Here is a 27185-nt window from a genome sequence, read left to right as displayed (position 1 = left end):
GTCTGGTCTGCACAGGGGTGAAAAAATGGCCCGCAGCAAAAGGGTTAACCTTAAAATACTATTCTTAAGGTGCTACATGTATTTATATGCATACAATAACATCAACATTAATGGAAGTGTTCCTTACCAATGCTCCAGCAAAGTAAAACCAGGCATGTTCATGGTTGAATTCTCTCTTTGCTGTATGGTAACAGTTGTAAGCAAATTCGTAATTTTGGACCAGGAAAGCCAAGTCACCCAGTTTGCGCTGATACAGTTCTGGAGCATCACTGGTGTAACTGAAAACCATTACCATTAAATTTATTAAATACCTATAGGTAATAAACTGATGCCAATTTATTTATACAGTATAACATATGCCATTCCACACTGACAGGAAGAAGGCTCAAAAGCCATTGCACATTCTATGGTACCTGACAGGTTACAAAATTTAGGTATCAATAATAAATTGAAATGGTGGACTGAACTTTTTCACAAAATTAATTAGCAAAAATGTTTTGTAACATTACTGATGATTATGTGGCATGGGATATAATTAAAATATAGTTATGTATGCTTTCTCAATACTCATGGTGCACAGTCAATGAAAAATTATAATTAAAATACAAGTGGAATAATGACTTTTCTACACATACATGTATATGTAAAGAACTTTTAATGTCTGACTAAAAACCTGGTCAGAAAGTACTACACAAAAGTTCTGTACAAGGACAATCATGACAACAAAAGCTAACAGAAGACCATCCACTGTCGCAATCAATTGAGACAAGGTGTTGAACACAAGACATTTTCTATTAAATCTTACATAATTCCTGGCACCAAACCAGATGCCAGCCCAGCTGGTTTTCCTCCACCAAACCATTTCTTGGTTGCTGAGAAGATAGAACGATGGAGGCCTTTACGAGAAACAATCTGTAACACAGCAAAAAAGAAATGTTTAATAAGGATTGCTGATCACACTGACATCTGCACATTGTAAGCTACATGTACTTTGTCAGTTGATACTGTAAATTTTAATTAATCTAATGCTACTTCTTCTTCTCTTTCTATCACAAATGTTAGCAGTCACTTCTATCTGTGGGTGGAAGCTACTGCACTTTGGGCTTTGTCCCCTTAGCAGCAAACACAAATGTCAATTGAGCACAATCAAAAGTACTTGTACAGTACTCGATTGAATACTGGTATTTCTTAAATGTACAGTACAATTAACAACAAGATGCCTGCTATACTGGCATTACGCGAGATGCTGGGGCTGATTCATTTATTCCAACTGTATGCTTCGCCGATTGATAAATCTATCCTTGCTAATGGAATAGTTTGAGTCACGACGATCGCGTTACGTTGTTTCCCTTGTATAACGCGACTCAGACTTTCACTGGAAATTTTTGAAATTCCATTACGATAACATAAGCTTCTCAATGACCTCTTTTCAGTCTTGTGTCGTGGTCTAAGACTATCAAACAAAGCACGATTCCTTCGCCAGGAACTCACCAATTTCCACCGTTTTAAATGTCGGGTGCTTCTTAGAAGTTATTCTTTCGATTCACCGCTTCAAAATGGTGACATTTCCGTTTGAAAACGGCACACTTGAGTCCAGAACATGTTAACAATATGGCGTCAAATTTAACCTGTTTTTTATAAATAGATCAAATGATGCGTTGACGTCACACAGGTAGGGGTGAGTGGGTCCCCTCCCTCGCGATGTAAGCGACAAGAATGGATTTTGATTGGGCTGCTTCTGTTGAAGACAATCAGAACAATACACCCCGAGTAGGAGAGGGGTGAGGTTAATGAATAAATTAATGTACCGATTTGTAGCTACGAGGAAGAAAAAAAAAAAAAGATGCCTGCTATACTGGCATTACGCGAGATGCTGGGGCTGATTCATTTATTCCAACTGTATGCTTCGCCGATCGATAAAACTATCCTTGCTAATGGAATAGTTTGAGTCACGACGATCGCGTTACGTTGTTTTCCGTGTGTTACGCGACTCAGACTATCAGCGGAAATTTGTCAAATTCCATTACGATAACGTAAGCTTCTCAATGACCTCTTTTCAGTCTCGCGTCGTGGTCTAAGACTGTCAAACAAAGCACGATTCCTTCACTAAGAACTCACCAATTTCCACCGTTTTACGTGTCGGGTGCTTCTTAGAAGTTATTCTTTCGATTTACCGCTTCAAAATGGTGAAATTTCCCTTTGAAAACGGCACACTTGAGTCCAGAACATGTTAAAACAATATGGCGCGAGTTAATCCGTCTTTAATAAATAGATCAAATGATGCATTGACGTCACACAGGTAGGAGTGAGTGGGTCTCCTCCCTCGCGATATAAGCGACAAGAATGGATTTTGATTGGCCTGCTTCTGTTGAAGACAATCAGAACAATACACCCCGAGTAGGAGAGGGGTGAGTTTAATGAATAAATTAATGTACCGATTTGTAGCTACGAGGAAGAAAAAAAAACAAGATGCCTGCTATACTGGCATTACGCGAGATGCTGGGACTGATTCATTTATTCCAACTGTATGCTTCGCCGATTGATAAAACTATCCTTGCTAATGGAATGGTTTGAGTCACGACGATCGCGTTACGTTGTTTTCCGTGTGTTACGCGACTCAGACTATCAGCGGAAATTTGTCAAATTCCATTACGATAACGTAAGCTTCTCAATGACCTCTTTTCAGTCTCGCGTCGTGGTCTAAGACTGTCAAACAAAGCACGATTCCTTCACTAAGAACTCACCAATTTCCACCGTTTTACGTGTCGGGTGCTTCTTAGAAGTTATTCTTTCGATTTGCCGCTTCAAAATGGTGAAATTTCCCTTTGAAAACGGCACACTTGAGTCCAGAACATGTTAAAACAATATGGCGCGACTTAATCCGTCTTTAATAAATATATCAAATGATGCATTGACGTCACACAGGTAGGGGTGAGTGGGTCCCCTCCCTCGCAATATAAGCGACAAGAATGGATTTTGATTGGCCTGCTTTTGTTGAAGACAATCAAAACAATACATCCCGAGTAGGAGAGGGGAGAGTTTAATGAATAAATTAATGTACCGATTTGTGTATACGACGAAGAAAAAAAAAAAGAAATCGACCCGTTTTTAGACACGGTATGCCCCCTCAGGGCATCCCGCGTAATAAATTAATGTACCGATTTGTAGCTACGAGGAAGAAAAAAAAAAAAAAAGAAAAACAAGATGCCTGCTATACTGGCATTACGCGTGATGCCCGGACTGATTCATTTATTCCAACTGTATGCTTCGCCGATTGATAAAACTATCCTTGCTAATGGGATAGTTTGAGTCACGACGATCGCGTTACGTTGTTCCCCTTGTGTTACGTTACTCAGGTTTTCAAGGGAAATTGCGGGAATTCCATTGCGATAACGAAAGCTTCTCAATGACCTCTTCTCTGTCTGCAGTCGTGGACTAAGACTGTCAAAGAAAGCACGATTCCTTCGCCAGGAACTCTCCAATTTCCACCGTTTTAGATGTCGAGTGCTTCTTAGAAGTTATTCTTTCGATTTACTGCTTCAAAATGGTGAAATTTCCGTTTGAAAACGGCACACTTGAGTCCAGAACATGTTAACAATATGGCTCCACAATTTAATGCAGTTTTAATGAAGAAATCAAATGATGCGTTGACGTAACACAGGTAAGGGTGAGTGGGTCCCCTCCCTAGCGATAAGAATGGATTTTAATTGGCCTGCCTTTGTTAAAGACAATCAGAACAATACATCCCGAGTAGGAGAGGGGTGAGTTTAATGAATAAATTAATGTACCGATTTGTACCGATCGCGTTACGTTGTTCCCCTTGTGTTACGTTACTCAGGTTTTCAAGGGAAATTGCGGGAATTCCATTGCGATAACGTAAGCTTCTCAATGACCTCTTCTCTGTCTGCAGTCGTGGACTAAGACTGTCAAAGAAAGCACGATTCCTTCGCCAGGAACTCTCCAATTTCCACCGTTTTAGATGTCGAGTGCTTCTTAGAAGTTATTCTTTCGATTTACTGCTTCAAAATGGTGAAATTTCCGTTTGAAAACGGCACACTTGAGTCCAGAACATGTTAACAATATGGCTCCACAATTTAATGCAGTTTTAATGAAGAAATCAAATGATGCGTTGACGTAACACAGGTAAGGGTGAGTGGGTCCCCTCCCTAGCGATAAGAATGGATTTTAATTGGCCTGCCTTTGTTAAAGACAATCAGAACAATACATCCCGAGTAGGAGAGGGGTGAGTTTAATGAATAAATTAATGTACCGATTTGTACCGATCGCGTTGCGTTGTTCCCCTTGTGTTACGTTACTCAGGTTTTCAAGGGAAATTGCGGGAATTCCATTGCGATAACGTAAGCTTCTCAATGACCTCTTCTCTGTCTGCAGTCGTGGACTAAGACTGTCAAAGAAAGCACGATTCCTTCGCCAGGAACTCTCCAATTTCCACCGTTTTAGATGTCGAGTGCTTCTTAGAAGTTATTCTTTCGATTTACTGCTTCAAAATGGTGAAATTTCCGTTTGAAAACGGCACACTTGAGTCCAGAACATGTTAACAATATGGCTCCACAATTTAATGCAGTTTTAATGAAGAAATCAAATGATGCGTTGACGTCACACAGGTAAGGGTGAGTGGGTCCCCTCCCTAGCGATAAGAATGGATTTTAATTGGCCTGCCTTTGTTAAAGACAATCAGAACAATACATCCCGAGTAGGAGAGGGGTGAGTTTAATGAATAAATTAATGTACCGATTTGTACCGATCGCGTTACGTTGTTCCCCTTGTGTTACGTTACTCAGGTTTTCAAGGGAAATTGCGGGAATTCCATTGCGATAACGTAAGCTTCTCAATGACCTCTTCTCTGTCTGCAGTCGTGGACTAAGACTGTCAAAGAAAGCACGATTCCTTCGCCAGGAACTCTCCAATTTCCACCGTTTTAGATGTCGAGTGCTTCTTAGAAGTTATTCTTTCGATTTACTGCTTCAAAATGGTGAAATTTCCGTTTGAAAACGGCACACTTGAGTCCAGAACATGTTAACAATATGGCTCCACAATTTAATGCAGTTTTAATGAAGAAATCAAATGATGCGTTGACGTAACACAGGTAAGGGTGAGTGGGTCCCCTCCCTAGCGATAAGAATGGATTTTAATTGGCCTGCCTTTGTTAAAGACAATCAGAACAATACATCCCGAGTAGGAGAGGGGTGAGTTTAATGAATAAATTAATGTACCGATTTGTACCGATCGCGTTGCGTTGTTCCCCTTGTGTTACGTTACTCAGGTTTTCAAGGGAAATTGCGGGAATTCCATTGCGATAACGTAAGCTTCTCAATGACCTCTTCTCTGTCTGCAGTCGTGGACTAAGACTGTCAAAGAAAGCACGATTCCTTCGCCAGGAACTCTCCAATTTCCACCGTTTTAGATGTCGAGTGCTTCTTAGAAGTTATTCTTTCGATTTACTGCTTCAAAATGGTGAAATTTCCGTTTGAAAACGGCACACTTGAGTCCAGAACATGTTAACAATATGGCTCCACAATTTAATGCAGTTTTAATGAAGAAATCAAATGATGCGTTGACGTCACACAGGTAAGGGTGAGTGGGTCCCCTCCCTAGCGATAAGAATGGATTTTAATTGGCCTGCCTTTGTTAAAGACAATCAGAACAATACATCCCGAGTAGGAGAGGGGTGAGTTTAATGAATAAATTAATGTACCGATTTGTAGCTACGAGGAAGAAAAAAAAAAAAAAAAAAAAGAAATCGACCCGTTTTTAGACACGGTATGCCCCTTCAGGGCATCCCGCGTAAAAAAAGAAATCGACCCGTTTTTAGACACGGTATGCCCCTTCAGGGCATCCCGCGTAATTATTTCACAAGCGCACATTAGATATGATGATATAGTAATTATAGCCAATGAGGCATGTAGCGCCAAGTTGGCTATAATCATCTCATGTACAACAAGCCTGAGTGGAATAATTGTTTTATTAAAAACTATCAAGAAAAATTTTTAGATCTCGTTGATTTCGCTGGAACAACCAGAAGACAGTTTATTTTTTAATGGTCGCTATTTCTCGGGCATGGTATAATGGCTCATATACCATGGCCTTTAAGCCGATCAAATTCCTGAAATTGCATTTATACAATAATCCAGTTTTTAAATACATTATACTGTACATTACCTGATCATTGAGGTATCTCATCAATCTCTCAATATGCTGGAGCAATCCTCTGTAACCCAACTCATGAACAAAAATTTTAATCCTGTCATGATCACTCAGGCTCAAGTACAATCCATGATTTCTTTGAGTTGCTGCACCCCTTGTGCCCCCAGAGAAATGTCGACTGGAAAAGTAGCGGTAATGACTGGCAAGATGGTGATGATGTTTTTCATTTGGCTTTGAAGGAAAGTGTTTTGACGGTGGTTCATTCTCAAGTTCATCTTCAGGTTCACTGGGGCCATCATCAAAAGTCAGTGGACCAATCAGAATTGGACCTGAGCTGCTACGGACACGGCCTGGTCCTGCATCTGATTCTTCAATGGCAGCTTCAGGATCAAAGTTCTCGTCAACAGCACAGTTTTCAGGGTCATCTTCTACAGCCTGTGTATCTGCATCATCATCCCAGTCCTGTAAACAAGGAAATGATTATGAAAATGCATTTGACTGTGTAAATGGAAAACACTTCAAATTGAGAACTAGACTACAAGAGTGTCTTAGGCAGGAAAGAAGGAAGGAAGGAAGGAAGGAAGGTAAGTAGATAGGTAGGTAGGTAGGTAGGTAGGTAGGTAGGTAGGTAGGTAGGTAGGTAGGTAGGTAGGTAGGTACTGTAGGTAGGTAGGTTGGTTGGTTGGATGGGAAAGAGAGGGAAAGAAGAGGAAGGGAGGCAAGTCTGAATGAAAGAAAGAAGGCAAGTAGGTACGTGGTAGGTTAGTTGGAAGCAAGGGAGAGAGGGAGGGAGAAAAAAAGGAAGGAAGGAAGGAATGTACAGTGTAGGTAGGTAGGTAGGTAGGTAGGTACATGTAGGTAGGTAGGTTGGTTGGTTGGTTGGTTGGTTGGTTGGTTGGTAGGTAGGTATTGTACGGTAAGAAGGTAGGTTGGTTAGAAGTGGGAAAGAGAGAGGAAGGGAAGGAGGAAGGTAGGTAGTTAGAGAGGTGGTAGGTTAGTGGGAAGGAAGGAAAGAAAAGACTGAAGGAAAAAAGAATATTAAAGTAGACAAGGCTGAGTATCATGGAACTGTCATGAGATAGTCATATAATTATATAAAGCAGCACCCAAAGTGTAGTTCTTGTCTTTATAATTTTTTACTATACCTTTACTAATTTTCCTGTATTTTAAATAAACTATAAGTGTATCACCAAGTAACATAATAAGGGGCCAACCAAGAGTTTCAATAATTCTTATCTTCAATAAGTTTCGAAGCAGATGTGTCAAAAGTGAAAATTACAACAAAGTACTAGTAAGAGTTCCACTTATAGCTTCTGTCCAATCAAACCACTGTTCATTTACAATGCAGAGTGCTCCTCTCTTTCAAATTTTATGCTTCATTCACAAATGGGAACATACCAGTGTGTCTTCACTAGATGGTATAATAAACTGACTCCAAGGATCAGGCAAGTTTGGTCGTGGATTGACTCCAGTGTTTTGTACAGAATTGATCTGTAGTAGGTGGCATGCATGTGCACCATAGACAGACTTCATACTCTGGTAAACAGCTTCTGCCCTACACAGTTTAACAAAAGAAAAAAAAATTATAAAACTGAACATGTTCGGGTATTCAGAATTGCATTCAAGTTGAATGAAATAAGACGTATACTGCAATGTAAACTGCTTGTAAAAAGTATAAATTCAGAAACAGGAGTTTAACGACAGCAAAGCGGATTTTTGAGCCCACACTATCTTGTGTGACGTTTGCTATTATTATAATTCTGCAGTTTGCCTAGTTTGGTGGGCGGGTAAAGGCTGGTTATATGCTTTGGAAACTTGTTATTATCTCCAAAGTTTATAGACCTGTAATTTCCTAGCCCATGTTAAAAAAAACCTTATAAATAGAGACCAGAAATGAGTCAAAAATATCATTTATGATTGTTCCAATTTACAGCGTTCTCAAAAGATCTGGCCCCAGTTGTTCAAAGGCCGGATAACTTTATCCGCTGGATAAGGCACTATTCAGCATCTAAAATATACTTCACGTTAAACGTTGTCCAAGGTTTTGGTACACTACCAAACATAACTGTAGTTGGAGTATGTACAAGAGGAAATACCGAAATATTTGCAAAGATTGAAACTGTCGGATAGTGACTTATCCACAGAATAAAGTTATCCAGCCTTTGAACAACTGGAGCCTGATCTAATTATTAAAGCTAGGACTGCAAAAATAAACCTGTCAGCTGAAATGAAACATGCAAAGTATTACCAAAAGAATCTTCTTCACCTTGAAGTACTCTTATTTTTTTTATTAAAATCACAAATTTGTTGTTTTGGAAAGACAAGCATTTCAGGAACATACCCCCCCCCCCCTTCCCCCCAAAAAAAAGGCACCCTAGAGGATTGTGGCCTTCAGGCAATAATTGCCTTGCTCCCTCCACATGCTCGGTCACTGTTTTCCCGGCCTATTAGAAATATTCTTCCTTGTATTCCAAATCCTAACTGCATCCCTATAGTAAGCATTTTCACCAGAAATTCAAAACTGGTTGTCTACAGGGCATGTACATGTATCCTATAAATTTCTCAAAGAGTAGATAATGTCACTACAATTCAGAGTCAGTTTATGAACAGTGTCCACCTACTTCTTAACATGTGTCTGCTAATAGACCTTGACTTTTACCAGGAAATGATGGGAGCGCGACGGCCACAGGAAGAACATGGCGAAACTTGAAGTGAGTGTTGTTTTTGATGAAAAAATTGTTCAAACCAAGAGTGATTTCTTTACAGGCAACGGATTTTCGACATGATATTATCTGCTGGATGTTTTTACATTATTTATGGAAAGGAAATTATCAAAACAAGGACGAGGGTTTTCAGAATATGATGAATTTTTAAAGCAGTTTCTAAATAATTTTGGAAACATATTAATTTTTTTTTCATGATAGCCAGTAACATTTTGCAGGAATAGATGGTAAAAATAACCAGTTGCTGCCTCCCAACAAGAACCCTGATTTACATGTTATGACTATTCATGGTCCTTACTTGGACTCCTCGCCAACACTGACGTCATGTAAGAGAAGGTGGTACTTGAACACAGTACTGGTGAACCATTTGAAATGGCCATGCTGTTCCGATTGCTGCTCTAACTGCTGTGAACTCATGGTAGCAAAAGCATTCATGGGGTCAGGGTGGTGTGATGATACAACAATCAGACCTTTGACTGTCAAGAAAAAATGCTCCACATTTGACTTTACATATACATGTAACAGTTAATTTGTACAGACAGTTGCAGAGTAATAAAACTGCATCACAGACTTCAAAAATTGTCGATCGAATAAAGGGTTCAAGCAACATCATCCATCTTTCATTCACTTTAGAGCTGTAATTAGGTACATAGTTAACAGTGTTTCAGTGCTTGCTCAAAATTGAAGAAAACAGATCCATGCCAGAAAGACTTTTACACCCGTACTGTATCTAACACACACCATGTACACAATGGTTATAGTGTACATTATTTTTCAGGCAAAGGTAGTTTACTAAAAACAATTAATTGTGAAAAGGATACAAGCTAAAAAGTGCCTAATAAATTCATGATCAGATGGCTTCACTAGCTGAAAGAAACAATCTCTAAAGGCCTCAAACCATGGTGCAGATGCTGTTGAAAAACAAAGGGAATGTTGAGTCTGTTTCTGAGTTCTTTTCAACTGTACTACAGTGTACATATACATGTAAACATTGATTTATTATTTACTTTAAAATTCTGAATACAGTGTACAGGCCTACTTAGATTTGTGAAGACAACAACAAAGTTTATTTTTATACCACACTAGAATACAGAAGAAATAAACGTAAACACTACTTATGTAACGTATTATGCTACCTAGAAAAGAACTAATAAGCTAATCTAGCCAAGAGGCATGATGTGCCGGAAGGATTTTGCAATAGGCTTTAATTCTTTTTGACTTTTTAACAAGGTTTTATTCTTGTAATTTACGAAGTACTTTCAGACCAGTCATAGATGTGCAGGAAGGGCAGATACACTGTATTTCACCGTCATGTAATTACAACTCTGTCTAGACACCTCAATGACATTGAATCCCAGTAACTTAAACCATCAAGATAATGAGATCTCTAATCCCTGTAAAATGAGGTTACATGTAAACTGGAGAAAACGACCTAAGTGCAAAATTTGAGTTACTGTACAAGTAATTGGGCTTCAAATTATCATGATTGTACCGTGCTCTAAAACAGCATATTAAATAATTTAAACTGTTTTAGAGCACCATAAATGTAGAATCATAATTATTTGAATGATTATCCTTCTTTTTCTCACTAATTTTATAGTACTACATGTAGTGTCCCAAATTATAGTAAATAATTATGCTTACACCCTCATTGTTGTTGTTGTTGTTATTATAATTATATGTACATGTTAATAGAGTTCAATTTGTACTTCTTACCTTGCGTCTGTGCTACAGGAGTCAATGTGTTTGGATCAGTATTGATTGGCTGAGTGCGTGAAACAACTTCACTCAACAGTTTGTTCACAACATGTTGGGGTGGGTGGGTTGCAGACATTTCCACCAGTCTGATGCGCCAGTTTTTCACCGGGTGGATAACACCAGATGGATCTCGGATATGAGCTGAGAATGAAAATCATCAATGAAACATTCAAGTTTCATCATTAGAGACATTCAGAATTATGTTTACGGCAAACGACAGAAATGACAACATGACCATCTTTACCCTATATTTACCACTCCCTGTTTTCATGCAGTTTCTCAGTAACATTGAGTAGTTTTGCATTAGCATCAAAGGTCAGAATAATTTTGCATTATTCTCACCTGGGTACTAATGTTTTCAAGAAACCAAAATCATGAATCTCGCATTTGCCATTTGCCGTAAAGATGATTCTAAAGCTCTCTACTAAGAGACCACTAGTACATGAACAATTAAAATAAAATGGTTATCTCACACTAGCCTCAGTACATTAGAAGGAATGACCACCTTTCACTGGTCAGACAACTAAGGGCGCATTTTTTTATTCACAATTCTGGAATGAGAATGGCCAGAATGTAAAATGTGCGCGTTTTTCTATTCCGCATTCCTATTCCAGAATGGACAGAATGCCATTCCATCCATTCTGCTCCCAGGGGCAATTTGGCAAATGATTGCCGACGACATGAAGAAAAATGGCTACTCTCCGTTGGCAGTAAACTGCGAGAACAGGTGGAAATGCCTTACATCTTCGTTCCAAGCGTTTTTTTATGCAGACAATCTGAGTTATTCCTAGTATTCCGTACCAACCATTCTTATTCCAGAATTGTGGATAAAACGCGCCCTAGGTAATATTATTATGGGATTTGACTAAGCCCTAGTTGTTTTCAAATACTAATGATGTGGGTTTTAATGTCATTATTTTTGTGTCTTGTTAATGGATTGCAAGAAATAATGAAACCTGCCAAAATCAAATGTGTAATTAATGTAGTTTCAGCATTCCAGCTGACTCTGAAAGTCAGGGTGTCAATGAAGCATTTTGAGGAGTGAATAGCTCTGGTTCTCACCAAATCTTCTTAAAAAATTTACAATGCAATTTGTTGGGTCAAGAGGCAAACTTCTCAGGTTTTGACCTGAGACCCCTTTCTTTTCAGGAACAAGTTTGTGTACATTATAATTTAAGATCTCACTTCCTTGCATGTTATTACAAAAACGCAGCATAGTGAGATACCCCACACTTAGCTGATGAAAATTTGTACATGATCATTCAATTTTTGTGAAACCAACATTTTTTTATTGAAAGTTTTGTCGGGATGAAGTTTTGTCGATTTTTGCATGTGCACAGTGTATGTATCACTGAATGTTGCAACAGTTTTTACAACTGAACATTTACCCAGCCAATAATTAGTGGATAATTATTTTCTGGGACAACACAATGCACATCCAATCCGATAATTGGGGGTTTGCATTGGGTTTAATTACATTTGATTGATGGACCATTTGTTTCAGTTCAGTTAGTTACCCTGCCATAATTAGCTCATACTATTAGAACTTAGACAATGTTCATGACATCTCACGTTGATGTGGCTGTGTGTTACAATGGACTTTTGCAGTTGGGAGTTAATGATAACAAAGTTCAAATTATTGTTGCCAAGACGAGAATGGCAAAAGAAAGCTCAGTCAAAAGGGAAGATAAAATCTGTTAATAAATCAATGGTTAATAGAATAAAAGTTGCTTCCCCTAACCGTTTGGTGAACATACCCACCTTTCAATTATAATTAACCATAGCATTCACGGATCGAACATCTTATCAGTTAAATAAATTATCAACAATGGTGTCAAACGCCGATCTGTTAACAATTTAGAATAACTTTACTCAAAGCACTTACCTTCGGTTGTTAGATGACAAAATGGCCGTACCATCTCAACGAAGCTCAAGTTATTTTTCTGGCAGACTTTCTCAGCATCTTCACTGCACATAACAGCAACCATGGGGCAAAAGGCGCTCTGTACAAACTCGTACGCGCTCTGCGTGCACTGAGCCATGACCAGTTAGAAGTGCTTTAAAATTTTCTGAAAGTTCCCAGTATAAAATCAAGAATTACCCACATTTTGGAGGAGTATTTGCCAGGTCAAAGCGATAATGACCGCAACTGGTCTTCCGTCCGCCATCTTGATATTCAATACCCCCACTGCGCACGTGCAAATTATCTAGCCCAGATTGCTTTGCGAGGAATACATACGGAAATAGGTCTGCAGAGAGTGCAAACAAATGAGTTTTTGCTTGGAGTTTGTCGGTTTGTACTTATACTTAGTCTAACTAACTTACGGTGGCTCAAACGCAAACTAAAAAGAAAACGCAAATAAAAAAAGAAAATGTAAACAAAAAAAAAGCAAAACGCAAATAATAAAACGGAAGTAAACAGGAGAAACGCGTATGGAATGAGCTCTAGGCCATCCGTGGAAAAAATCCGCCATACTGGATGCTAAAAATACGTGGCATCCTCCACACTGGGACATCGAAAACAAAGAAAAGTCAAGCTTGACAGATTGGAATTCCTTTGTGTTTGAATCTACTAAATTCTTTTTCCATCCAGTATGGCAGATTTGTACCATGTGATTATTTAGTGCAAACGGGCCCATTCCTGGCCTATTTATCCCTTCACAACTTCTCGGAGGAAACTGAAAAATGCGAGCATAGTATTTTTTGGGGATTATGCCTGTATTCTTTTTGCACCATTTTACACCTTGACTCCGGTTGTACGATGTTTTTACTTTGGCGGAAAAGTTAATTTGCAAGTAAATACCAGAAATTTCAAGAGGATCTTTACGTATTCTTTCTGGTACCCACTTTTCTACGTACATAGCGGGACTTTCCAGTTTCCCGTTTTTGTCACAAACAAGCCGACTCAACTTAGAGTTAAATTGACCCTTATCACTCGGCGGCCATGTTGAGTCTCGGGGGGATAAAAAGTTTTGTTTTCGCACGGCAAGCCTCGGCCAGACGCGAATTCAGTGCGAGGCTTACCGTGCAAAGACAACATGGCCGCCGTATGACAAAGGTCTGTTGATTTAGTAGTGTATAATATTTCGGATGGTCAATGCCAGCCTTCTTCGGTACAGTGAAAAATGTAAAACCTACCTACGCGCGTGATACATAATAATGATAGCCCCATTCAAGACATTCAAGGCATCTCACTTCTTTTTCATCCCGACAGTGATTTAGATTTTAGTCCGTTAGCTTTTTTCTTTTTTCTTTTTCGTTTATTTTTGCGGTGATGGGTTTATCCCGTTGCAAATGATCCTTGTAGATGTAGATGTAGTTGTAGCCACAATCTGATAGACAATTACTGGAGATGTACGAGAAAGGTGGTCGTTCGCGCGAACGTGCGAGTAGAGCGCGAGTGGCGCGCGATTGGTTCGGCGTATTTCATTTACATTTACCATATTACAAGCGTTCGCTCCCTTTCCGTGTTGATAGTGTTTAATAATTTTATTTAGATAAGTTGAAGTCGGTTGATGTCCCCTGATTAATTTCGTCGTTTAATATGAAGAATGTAAACAATAGCGATGAATTGTCAAATACTCCCCAGGCCTAAAAAAAATATCGCTGTTTAATAAGTATTTTAAAAATAGCAGATGGTCTTGCTGTGGCACTGAGTGAACGTGACCGAGACTAACTATTTCCGGTATTAAAAGATTGTGCTGTAACTTTTTGCCTTTTCTTGGTTTTAATTTCTCAAGATAGCATCTTGGTAAAATGTCACTTGCCAATATTTTTTGCGAAGTTGCTTTATCTTTGACAATTTTAAAACTATTGAATTCAAAATTTGCAAGTGTGTGCCATGCACTGACGCTGTATATACAGCCAAATAGATAAAATACCTCGCAGTTATTTATGCAACTTAAGCAGTTGCGAAAAGAAAGCCTGAAAAAATTCAGGCTTGAATGGGATTCGAACCCATGACCTCTGCGATGCCGGTGCAGTGCTCTACCAACTGAGCTATTTTGGTCATATTTTGACTGAATAACCCGTGAAGAATGAATAAACTGAAAGAATATGAACATAAGAAAAATATATTTGAACTGCGGTGAAAGATTAAATAGAAGAAACACCCTCGCAGTTATTTACCCAACTTAAGCAGCTGCGAAAAGAAAGCTTGCGGAAAAAATTCATGGGTTTGAATCCCGTTCAAGCCTGAATTTTTATTTTCAGGCTTTCTTTTCGCAACCACTTAAGTTGCGTTAATAACCACGTCTTTTTTTCTATTTTAAATTAATCTTTCATCTGCAGTTGAAATATATGTTTTATACTGATATTCATATTCATATATACAGCTAAGTAACACCCTAAGCACGGCAATATTTGTCGTACTGACTAAGAGTCGCCAAAAAATTAAAGTGCTATCACTCTCTTTTGCCAATCTTGAGCCTCAAGTGCTAAGATATCATAGTCCTTGAACCTTGCTTCTACACTGAGAGACTAAAGCTATATTTAAAATGAAAAAGCTTCATTCAGTCCGTGAAGAATTAAGCCGATTGATTCCTAGAAATATTGTCCTTGGCAATATCACAACTCTGTTTTTTTTTATTATGTTTGCATTGTAAATTGGCCGTGGAAACTGAAATTAAACGTAATTTTCGACGATAATAATTTCATCGTTTGACAGGAGGGATAGGGGCCAAAAGATGATTAAAAAATCTGCCAGCATTGTGCATTAACAGCTACGTTTAATAATACGCTTTTAGATTACTGTGAAGAAACTTGGAAATATTCAGTATTTGCCTCTTTATCACCTCAAATTGTTGTTAAATAAGACTGCAGACGAGAAAACTAGAGTCGGCTGTATCAACAATTAATTAAACGGAGCAAGAGGGCTCATATATTCCCCACAAAAGCGCGAGAAAACAATATTGCGGAAACAGTCATCCTTTCATTTTTTAGAACGTTTACACGGCAAGCACACACAAAATTGATGGGGAAAACAATACTGTTTCTTTCCTCTTATCTTTCAAAATTTGTTTGCAAATAAATTTTGCGTATTCATGGGCGCAAACAGGAAAAGTTTCGGTAAGCAAAAGTTCCACAATGATTAGTCCCTAAAAATATGGCGGAAGTGAGGTCAAAACTTTAAACTATAATCAGCCATGCCCAGCTCTTATAGATTCGGCTTTTTCTTCCCGTTTGACCAATGTTTAGAAGAAAGCTTGCGTTTGGATGTGTGAAATTGGGAGAGATTGTTTGTAATTATCACCCGAACGCCCGGCAAGCATATAGAAAGCATGTCAGTAAGAGGTATATAGCTTTGTCGCGCTTACAATAAAGTTGTTCGTAAAATAAAGTCCTTTTTTTCATTCATCTTTCCTTTCCGTGTTAGTGGTCGCCCGTTTGCCTCCGATTTTATTGCCAGGTGTTTGGGAACATACGCTTCAATGTGTAACCTACAGTCGGCAATGACAAATTTTCCCTTTCTTATCCTAAATTCAAACATATCCCTCCCTTTTCAAGTAAGTGACTAATTTGGACGCGTTCAGCACTTGTCGGACGCTTTCAAAGCTGCAATTAAGCCAAACAAGATTTTCCAGAATTAATAAAGGACTCGATCTATTGTTTTGTTTGAATTTACAGAGATCGGTTCGCTTTTGACAGGTGTTTGTCAAACACGGGCAAAATTCATGAATATTTGGCGCTTTTAGCTTGCAGGGAGCCTTTTGTTTCGCGCATAATTTGCTATAAACTACCAAGCTTCTAGTGAAGGCTCGACTCGTTTTACTCTCGTTGTCTAATTCGTGACATACTGCCCTTCGAAAGAAGTGACGATAAAATCTTCTCGCTTGAATCTTTTAGTGTTATTGGAAACAATTTTTCAAGGAAAAATGGTAAGAAGACTAACCGGCCTTATGTTTGATAATATTTTATTTTTAGCGTTTGTGTCAGTGAGCTAGCCTTTTAAACTACTCTTTTGCTACCGTGGTTTCGCTTTGACCTGCCAACTACTGGTAAGCTTAACAAATAGAAGAACATAGTCTAAAAATAATTTTCTTTCAGTTAAACTTAAGATCTCGTTCACCTTTGAATCAATACATAACAAGGAACATACGGCCTTTAACGAAAACTGAAAATAATTAAACTTAATATTCATGCAAAAAAACTGGCTGCAGCTGTCAAAAAGCATTATTTTGAAAGTGCTTTTCCCAATATATTTGTATGGCTACTCGACAAGATTTTGGCACCGGAAAGCTGGACAGTGAAAGATGCTCATTTGAAACCACAAGGCAATGGGAATATTATGTTGACATTTACAGTTTGCCATCAGAAAGGTTGTTCAAAATAACATGAGCTTGAACAACGCTTTCAGTCGGCAATCCTAGCGGACAATACAAGCGTGAAAACTGAAAGCGATACAAACACTCGCGGTATACAATAAGACGATTTTTATTACAGTTCATCAAAAGCAAGTTCATTTCTGACTTGAATCTCATCGAACCTTTAAAATAAAAGTTAAAAAAGTTTCTAACCAAACCTTTCTTTACTACTGCACTGCAGCATTAAAAGTAACAGCATCATTACTTCCTTAATTTTGACGTTGCTTTTATTAATAAATTCGCTCGTAATGTCGCAAATTTGTTTTCATAGCCTTATTTCTTGGGTGTCAACAGTTTAATCCCACTGTATCTATTTACCTTAATGTGCATGGAATACGCAGTTAGCCCGAGAAATGAAAAATACTTAAAAACTTATCACAGCACGGGAAGAGGCAAACTTCTTTATTTATTTATATCAAATTCAAGCACAACTTTATCAGATATGAAGCTGGGTTCTGTTGAAACTATATATTCAGTTATAATCCCATGTATCAATTCTTAGTAATACGCCAGTTTAACCGTGAACATTCTTGTTGCTCTGTTGAGTTTCACTGCACGCCGAAGAAAACGGTTTGCGTATCCAGTCGAGCCCAGTTTTTGTTGTTACCATCTATGAATAATTGATATTGCCACAGTATCGGGAACATTGAAAGAAACAGTGAATTAATTTCGCTGGCAAACGCAACTCGTTTGCTAGTAATGCATATGAAATTTTAACGAATCGCTATTTCCACACAATGCAATTTTTCTAAACTTTCAAATTAAGATTTGGAAAAGAACTGAGACAGCCATCCATGACTGTTTAAAATGTGTCGTTAAAAGAATCTAAAAATATCAGTTTTTAAAGTCTTCGTCGAAATGCAAGTTAATTGCAGTCGTTTATGAAGTGAATAAGGCCTTTTCTGTTATAGTTGTAGCGCAGTGAGTTTCTACAGATGAAAAAATAGCATGGAATAAAAGAAACTTCGACTACGATAACGACTATACGAGGCGCATACGAGCAACGCGTAACTCCATCTTCGGATTCCGAAATAACCCTCGGCTACGTACAACATAAGTTGTGTCCACATATTGTAACGTGTTACTTTCAACTGTTTACCGATGGTCCTTCACCAAACCGACGAAATTCAAAATTAAGAAAGGCGTATTGTAAGAGCTAAATTATTAATAAGGTTAGTTAAGGGGTGACTAAATTTCTTCGCAACGGCTTTGAAATTAACAAACACTGAATAATATTCAAACAGCGTAATTTGCTTCTTTGGTGGTATTTTGAATAGCAATAAAATTAGTATGCGGCTTTCGTTTTTAAGGACACACTTTTAATATTGTATTGAAGAATAACAAGGCTCTCAACTGACATGGTACCGACTTAGGTTGCCTCGCAACATGTTGAGATTTTCTATGTGTATAATTGAAAATAAAAAAGGCAAGAAACGTACCTTGATCCGTAGACATTTCAACATGAACTAAAAGATGGATATATTTAATTGTTGAAAAATTTTTCAAAGCAAAACGCGATAAATTGCTTGCTGAGAAACGAGATTAGGAACTTGGCACAAAAAAAATCTATTATCAACATTTTTTGATACGCAAATGAAAATACAGTCGGACCTCTATTAAACGGCAACCCTGGGGACTTTGAAAACTGGCCGCTTAATAGAGGTTGGCCGTTTAATAGAGGTACAATATAAATTGGGTAGAAATGGCAGTCAACGTAATTTTATTGCCTCTATATAGCATGTATAGCAAGGCGCTTGTTGAAAAGTGAACATATGTGAAGATAAATGCAAAAATCATTAAAACAAAACATTAAAGTACCCTGTATTCGCGCATTTCAAGTCCGTGCAAAGTTCTAGCTCTAACACATACAGCATGAAGTTGATAAGTACAGCATTTTTAGTGCTGAGTATGTTCATAAAAATATGCCAATATATGTAACAAAACATCACGTTTCTTAACCCTTTTTTGCATCAACAGTCTGTAAACATTTTAGCTCAAAATATTTCACGGACGATTTATTTAAATAATCCGTCATTGCTGTTTGCCGTTGTGGAGCTCGGAGTTACAAGGAGATAAAAGCATTTTCCTTTCCGATAGATAGGCCAGGGGGGCTGTTAATCGTGAAACTGAGCAAAGTAGCCAGTAAGTACGTTGCCCGATCGAGTAAATAGCGTGCGGTCGAATATGAGTCGTTATGTTCACCCGTTGAGCTGCGATCGGGGCAGGAAGACTTGTTCTCAAGTTCGATCCCAAGCCGGGTAGAGCACATTTCTTTCGATAGGCATGATGATGACTTAGAACAAGCCTGCTTAACATAATTTATCGAGAAACAGTAACAAGTAAATAACACCAAAATATACATAGTGGCTGATTTTCTTCAAAGCGCTCGCTTATTCTCAACATCCTGGAATCCGCTTCTCAAAAACTTTCCAAGAGTTTCGGGCCCAAAAAGTATTTCAACTATTTTCTAGCAGTTTTGCGAGCAAACTTGTCAACTGTTTTTCTTAATCTTGTAAAGTTTGCTTAGTGACCTGGCCTTTGGGTGAAAGCGAGACTAAAGTTGACTTAAATTTGTTTTGATGTATGTTGTGGTTTAATTGGCCATTTCCGAGTGGCTGTGAACCTCACTATGAAAGCGAGGCTAAGTGAAAAAATTTATGTGAAAATTAGTTTTGTTTGCATATGAATGTAAACTAATTTTCAACAAAAACTTTGCACTTAGCCTCGCTTTCATAATGAGGTTTAAAGCAACTCGGAAATGGTCTATTTTATCCTTGGTTTAAATTTTATTTTCCATTGTTTCAAACTCGTTAGCATACATTACCATACCAAAGAACAATAGGAAGGTAAAATTTCAACCAAGGATAAATATAAACTACGACATATGCTTCAGTGCTTTTCGATCAAATGTAACTTCAAACTAGTTAGCACTGAGAACGACATGATTTTCATATGAAAAGCAGTGAGGTTTGTATCAAAACAAGATCATCCCAGCCTCGCTTCCACTCAAGCTAGAAACAACTTTGTACTTTACTGATAGTGAAAAAACCGACACTGACCCAAGGAAAGTAATTTATTTGGAATTTCACTAATTGTCTCAAGAGTAGAAGCACCTTGTACAACATAAAAATCGTTACCACAGGAACTCGAAATTAAATTAGAGATGCACGGAAGTTGATAGTGTTTCTATGGTATCTTTGTATCGTTTGCATAATTTACTGTTGAAACATTCGTGATTAATATGGTTCTATTAATTTATTTACCTATTTATTTATTAACTAATTTATTTATTTGTTATACCAGGCTCAACGCGTACGATTGACAAAAGAACAGCGTCAAGGTAAGAATCGAATAAGCCAGTGGTTGCTAGGTAACTGATGAGGTGTGCAAGTGGCAAATCCTCTATTGGCGGGAAGGGAGATCAAGATAGAAAGAGATATCCCCCCTCCTCCCCCACCTTCTTCCCGTGTCTCAGGGATTAAAAATTGGGGTTCGACTTCATCGTGAACTATTTTCTGTGAGTATTTCTTAAACTGAACTTGTCATATCCAATAAATACTCATAAATACGAACAAAGAGCCTACCTCTAGGGTGAGTGGAGGGCGAGAGAACATGGCTGTGCTAGTGTCCAGTGGTGCGCCCTCCGTTTTCAATTTTACGGTACTCAGACATTTTAATTTCTTCATATTGTTTCCCTTTTAGAAATAGCAGACGCCTTCAAACTGTTTGACAAAAATGGCGATGGTCAAATCTCGGTAGAGGAACTAGGCGAAGCAATGAAGCAAGCTGGACAAGAAGTGTCGGAAGCCGAGCTGAAAGACATGATCAAAGCTGTAGACCGCAATGGTAAGGAAATTGTGTTGTTGTTGTTGTTGTTTTTAACTCCATCGTTAGGAGGCTGACACAGGTGCGGTCCAAAGAAAGCAAAAGAAGAAATTAAAGGCATCATGGATCTTGGTATCTGTGGCATGCGGACCAAAACAATTTTTACAATAACCGTCAAAATTCCTGAGCGCTAATTGGGTCGTAGCTGTCTATTTAACAATTTAATATTCAACGAGCGCGCGTTGGATATGAGATGATAGATCAATCATCTCATATCCAACAAGCGCAAGTGGAATAATTGTTTTATTCAAAACAATCAAGAAATATTGCTAGATCTCTCTGATTTCGCTGTGCAAGAAAAACCAGCAGACAATTTAATGGTCGCCATTTCTCGGCCATGGCATATACCGTGGCCGCTAAGCCAATCAAATCCATCGAATTGCATTATACAATAATTCAGTTTTCAATAAAAGAGTATAGACCATAGAAGCCTGTCGTTGATTTGTTAAATAAGGACTACTCACTACCTTTATAGAGAGCATTCACACGGTAACAAAAGAATAGGGAGCGTCTTAACGACATTTACGAGCCGAAACCAGCCTGTCTTAGTATGCCACGTGCATGTCCAATGCTTGCTGGGTATAGTTTTTGAATGAATGAGACTCGCGTTCAGCATCTGAAGTTTGTAACGTAGTAATTTTTTTATCTTGTTACTATCTTATATAAGGAGCCGTTATTGCAAGAAACCTAACTAGCTCCAGCCGGCAACTCGAGGTAAAATAAATCCATTATCTAACATCCACCCCCTTCATTTCCAGGGAATGGAAAAGTGGAATATTCTGAGTTTGAAGAAATGATGGCATGTCAAATAGGAGAACCAATGACTGGGCAGGATTTGGAGTATTACTTCAAAAAGTTTGACTCAAATGGAGATGGCTTTATCACAAGCGATGAACTGGCTTTGGTGATGAAGACCTTTGGTGGGAAAACCTACACCAAGAAAGAAATAGATGACATGATCGTCGAGGCAGACACGGACTCTGATGGAAAAGTCAGTTATGCAGGTAATTTTTTATGGAAATATATGTGACAATGCATGATGTAACCACACTACCTAATTTAATACGTGAACACAGATGCAACATCGCACGCAACGTTTGAAATCACGGTGAAACATTTCATCCAACTTCCGTTTGGAATAGGCGCAGTGAAACGTCTTGTAATTCTGACATGTGGTTAAATTGTACTTTACTTTAGTTAAAACAGAATTTGAACTAAATACAACCTGGGCCCAGTTGTTCAAAGCCCGATTAAGCTAATCTTGGGTTAACGTGAACTTGGCTATGAGTTTAATTTCGAATCAATAAAGACTCTTCAAAAGGATATTTGTTCAGTCCTCAGTTTTGACTTAGATTTTTCTTCACCACTAGCTCAAAATAAGCTTTTCTAAACATTTTTAATGAGCGAGATGAAAACCTCGGTTAATTTTTAATCGGGGATTAGCGTTAATCGGCTTTCGAACAACGGGGCCCTGATGTCAGAGATCCGATTATTTTTTAGGGAATACCCAAGTGCAAGCAGCCGTGCCAAACGGGATTTGCATGAAAATGTTGTACGTAATGTCGCACCATGGCAACCGTGATTTGCGTGCGATATTACATGCGATGTTGCACCGTGTGTACCATTAGATCGCTATATCATTCGTTTTCTTACTTAATCGCTTTTTGTAATTCACTCACTGCATTCCAGTACTGGATTTAGGGCAGGGGCTGCCCCCCTTATATGTTTTAGACCAAAAATCGAGTTCCTTAGGGTCGAGGCGTCGATATATTTCGTTCCGCAAAGAGAAAAAAAGTCGAGAGTTGGAGAGCGGGACCCTCCACTAACATAAAGTTCCTGAGGATCCGCCACTGCAGACAAGAGTATTCTACCCCCTTCCCCCACCCCCTCCCCGCCGGCCCCCGCCAGGACATATCACAGTAGACTGAAGGGTGGACACAGCCTTCTATCGTGACCAGGTCATACGCTTACTCGCACACTCAATAGTCAATCACTCATTGTTAATTCGCGTTTGCTTTGAATTTTTTTAATGTCATCCGGTAAAATGAATAGAACAGAAAAAAACCTCGCGGTACCTTGTAAACCAGTTATTGAACCAAAACCAATCACGACTTGCTCACACGCGTTTTCCTGTGTTCCTAGATCAGTGCACTTGCTTCGATTTTCAATTGGTTCACTGTGTTGTTCACGTTTGTTGTCACTGGTTAAACTCAGTGGTTTTTTTTTTTTTTTGGTATTTTGTTTCACAGCATTCCGTTGAAAACTGTTTTAACTCCCCCAAAACGTAGCATTTGTTGATCCCTGTAGGAACAGCACACGATCAATACTCAGGGCCGGGTTGTTCGAAAGACGATTTACGCTAATCCACGATTAAAAGTTAGTCGAATCACGCTTTCTTAAAAATGGTTTTAAAGGTTAATTTCAAACTAAAGGTAAAGAAAAGTCTAATTTAATACTGAAGGACAATAATCTTCTGGAAGAGTCTTTCTTGATTAATAATTAAACTCGAATCAAAGTTCACGTAAATATAGGATTAGGTCAATCGGACTTTAAACAACTGGAGCCAGTGGAGAATGATAAATACTCAGAGAAAGTAGTTTTTTCCCTCCAGCGAGGGGCTGTACACAGGATTTTTTTATTTATTTTTATTTATTTATTTATTAGCTTTGTCCAATAGATATCGCAAGAATATAATGACATAAAAGAAACTGAAAGTAACAGTAAATACATGGACAGGGATACCGCAACAGCTAAGGCTAATTACTGCGGCCAATTACTGTGGTTTTCTGTGTCAAAATTACAAGTACAATTATAAGTATAAGTATAACTTTATTTTACGTCGAAACGTGGGGATTGATCGCCCAGTCTCCCGTGCCTAGAGGCTCATGTTAAACGCTCAACTACAGGAAAATAAAAACATGCGTAATACATTAAATATATGCATAAACACTAACCAAAGTCTAAACAGCATTGATTGAAGAATTGCATGATTGCAGTAAGCTATGCCTAAACATCTACCTATACTAAGTCCTAAGAAGGAAAGTTACATATATACAAATATATGTGGATATGCACAGAAGCAGGTGAAATTATGCACAGCGCATGCACTGCGGCACCCTGAAAGCTTAGCATTTTTCAGATGACAAGGAAATTGTGCCAGTGTTATAATCTTGAGTTTCTGTATCTTGCAGAGTTTGTGCAGATGGTTGCAAGCCGAGACTGAAAACATCAGTTTGAGTCACTGAAGGCGCGGTTTTGGTACATACCCATAAGATTCTTGTTTGCAGGTGATAAATAAATCGAAAGAGTGTTATAACCATGACTGATCGAAGTGATTTACGAGGGTGAAAAGTCGGATATAATTTAAGTGGATTTACTCATTTTTGAAAACTAGAATGGAAGAAAGCAATGCAGATAGCTAGGCCACTAGATAATTTTAAAGACTTATGTAATCATAAAGGATTATACATTTTTCTCGTCGTTATTTTTTTGATAGTAAATATACAGTGTTTTGTTTCTTTTTTCTTGAAATCAATAAATTGATTAAATGCGAAAGTTAATTTTGAGCAAAAAAAGCAGTAAACTCATTATAATCGTCTTACCAACTATTAGTATGGATATTAAAATAAATACTCTACGAATGTGCATTGTTTTGTGTTTCTTTTTAGTTTTGGGAGGATGTGACATATTGTAGTGCCTTCGTGCATTCCATCCTAACAACTCAACAAGAGCTCCTTTCACTTTATCTAACATGCAGTCGCTCGACAGATGTTGAACACGGGTTGATCACGTGACGTTCTTGAAGAGGCCTGGTGCTTCCTTTTGCAACTGAGCATACGTTCTGCGCATCTTGGGGAAACCCACTAAAACAAAGGTACGCGGTTTATGAGTATGGGAAAAGCAGATCTTAGCGAGGGTTATTGGATTCCAAAAGAAAATTATTTCCAACAGCCCTTGCTAAGATATGCTTTTCCCGCATAATCATAAACTGCGCAAAAATACCTCTGTGGCAGGATACATTGTCCTTAAAATACGGAATGGAACTAGACGTTGAACGGTGCTAAACTGTGTATAATTTACTTCCAAAGCAAGCTATTTTCTGGTCGCTCTTCATCGCAGGTTAAAATGAGGCCAAAAACGCAATGCCGTTCTTTAATATTAACATGCAAATAAAACATAATTTGGCAAGCTTTACACCAGGGATTGTTTCCAGTAACAGGCGAAAGGCAGCGCCAAAAACTGTCTCTTCATGATTAACTTGAAACAGAACAAATGCTTGTTGTTATCAAGAGCGAGTATTTTTCGCCGCTCGACCGACCAGGAGTGAGTAATTTTACCCTCTTTTACAACTTATCAGCATTCAGTAGTTTTGCCCTCTAGGTAAACAGTTTGCTGCATATACACTAAAAATACATATAACTCCAGAAAGGATGAGGAATTTATAAGGTTATTACGTTCATACGATACGAAGACTTATATCAATGCTATTAAAAAAAGGAATTGTGGAGCTCCGCTTTTAGGCTTTGCTAAATATATATATTATTGATATTGATACTGATAATAATAAATAAGTGAAGGCGTAATATTAATATTCAAGCTAATGTTTAAATGTTATGAGTAAGCACGTTTGATTCTTTGCTTATTTAGACTTTGTAGCTCGCCCTTTTGCCAAAACCAGTGTTAATGGCGCCATTGTTATGTCTCACTTCTGATGCGTCGAATGGAATCAAGCTCCAGAATAAAAAAACTGGCAATCATTGCACAAAAGAACTCAATTGACACACAAATAACAAATAATAGTTATTGTTTTAGATGAATGGCCTGAAAGTACTAAAAAGAGTGCGTGCAGCTTGTGCTGAACGAAATTGTATGGGAAGCAATGGAAATGCGCCGTTTAAGACACAGACCCAAGAGGGTGAAAATATTTTCCACAATTAACGTGACTTCGTTTGGAATATCTATAAAAACCAGCTTTCCAAGATCGATTGTAAGGATTTTAGCTGTTCTATGAGGTTCGTTTTCCGTTGCTACGTTTTATCCAGTTGTCACAAAAATGTCTAATCCACAATTAGAATTTCAATAACTGACATGCAAAGAACAGCGGCGTTTGGCAGTTGCTTTCTTTAGCTAAAATCAATTGACCAATCGCTGGACCACTGTCAACCACTTGAAAATATTTACAACCCAAATTCTAACCGTGCGACGGTCTGGCCGAACGCCTAAGCCAACGCTTTCCTCAATTCGCCCCAGCAAAGTAGAACAAACAAAATTCTCGGCATCGCACTAGAGTCAACTCAGGAGGAGAACAAAAAAACTTACAGAAATGGTAAGCCGCGTACATGCACCTTTTGTACCATGAATATTATTCCTTTTTTATTAATTACCACTGTTATAAATAGTCTAAGCTAAAACTCATAATCTACGCGTCATATTTCACTGGGGGAGCCCAACGAGAAAATTTTCACAAAATGCTTAAAAATGTCGTTTTGTGTTTTCGCGAATTTCCAAGCTGTTGTTGCGAATCCGAAAATCCTAACTTATCAATTTCACACTCCAGATAAGTGGCATTGTGCACCCCAAAACAAAGGGATTTAATTTCTCAATCACGTTGAAAGATTTTACGATGTTTTTATGCTAAAGAAACCCTTTGGACTAGTTCTTCGTAAATTTGACGATTTCGGAGGTGACGACTCAAGCCCTTCCGAGCAGGTTCTTTAAGTACCTGTAATTTCAGACGCCCTGCCTGAGTGCATTACCAAGCCCCACAAGAATTGTGTCTGTCTTACCAGTATTCGCTCTTAATGCCAACTGCCTTTTTCGCTTTCATTTTGCGGTTATGACTACGCTAACAGAAAGTGATCCCCGTGAGTTTTCTGAATCCCCAGTTACAATTTCTCAGCAGTAAAATGCAACGCAACGCACACATACGCCAAAATACACCCTTTTCTTTCAACCGATGCCAAACGTCGTTCACTGTACGTGGGGTATAAATCGACTCGAATGCATTTTCCAAAGTTAGAATGGGAAAAAAACACAACCGATCACTCAACAATTGCCGATTTTCTTCGACTGAACGTAAATAAATTCCATCAAAACTACTGAACGATCAGCTGCTGTTTACAGTCTCGGGGAGTTTTATTCAAAACCAATATTCATTGCTGAAATGAAATGCAAAATTAAACGATCGACTAGTCAACCTTGAACATTTAAACTGTATATAAAGTGAATTTCTATTCTTTTACAAGTAAATTTTTCCAGCTTTCAAATTACCCTGATAACTAGAGTACCACGA

General features: G+C 38.3%; 2 protein-coding genes across 2 annotated transcripts in view; one reads left to right on the top strand and one right to left on the bottom strand.

The window, feature by feature from the left end:
- The window catches only part of LOC146460813 (trafficking protein particle complex subunit 8-like), a 31394-nt gene extending 18572 nt beyond the window's left edge, over window positions 1-12822 (bottom strand). Inside the window, exons 1-8 of the mRNA XM_085087802.1 lie at window positions 12532-12822; window positions 10605-10787; window positions 9710-9799; window positions 9187-9358; window positions 7564-7720; window positions 6181-6627; window positions 806-912; window positions 128-278 (exon numbers count right to left, since the gene is read on the bottom strand). Coding sequence (XP_084943928.1) covers window positions 128-278; window positions 806-912; window positions 6181-6627; window positions 7564-7720; window positions 9187-9358; window positions 9710-9799; window positions 10605-10787; window positions 12532-12688 — 1464 coding nt within the window. The 5' untranslated portion in view covers window positions 12689-12822. The remainder of the gene's footprint in view (window positions 1-127; window positions 279-805; window positions 913-6180; window positions 6628-7563; window positions 7721-9186; window positions 9359-9709; window positions 9800-10604; window positions 10788-12531) is intronic.
- A 3518-nt stretch (window positions 12823-16340) lies between these two features.
- Window positions 16341-24538, top strand: LOC146460812 (uncharacterized). The gene is made up of 5 exons (XM_085087707.1): window positions 16341-16522; window positions 20312-20348; window positions 20711-20854; window positions 21652-21897; window positions 24085-24538. Exons 1-5 carry the CDS (start codon window positions 16520-16522, stop codon window positions 24114-24116), a joined length of 462 nt encoding a protein of 153 aa, XP_084943833.1. The 5' UTR covers window positions 16341-16519; the 3' UTR covers window positions 24117-24538.
- The last annotated feature ends 2647 nt before the right edge of the window (window positions 24539-27185 follow it).

Source organism: Pavona decussata, unplaced genomic scaffold (assembly GCF_977016875.1).
Source record: "Pavona decussata unplaced genomic scaffold, jaPavDecu1.1 SCAFFOLD_207, whole genome shotgun sequence".
Classification (NCBI taxonomy): domain Eukaryota; kingdom Metazoa; phylum Cnidaria; class Anthozoa; order Scleractinia; family Agariciidae; genus Pavona; species Pavona decussata.
Note: the sequence above shows the minus strand (reverse complement) of the source record. Positions and strands in the feature narration are given on the sequence as shown.

What these genes read in the sequence shown, in the direction of transcription:
- LOC146460812 (XM_085087707.1), top strand. An exon ending in GACAAAAGAACAGCGTCAAG is followed by an intron (nt 20,349 to 20,710) that starts GTAAGAATCGAA and finishes TTTCCCTTTTAG; the next exon opens with AAATAGCAGACGCCTTCAAA. An exon ending in TGGAAAAGTCAGTTATGCAG is followed by an intron (nt 21,898 to 24,084) that starts GTAATTTTTTAT and finishes TGTATCTTGCAG; the next exon opens with AGTTTGTGCAGATGGTTGCA.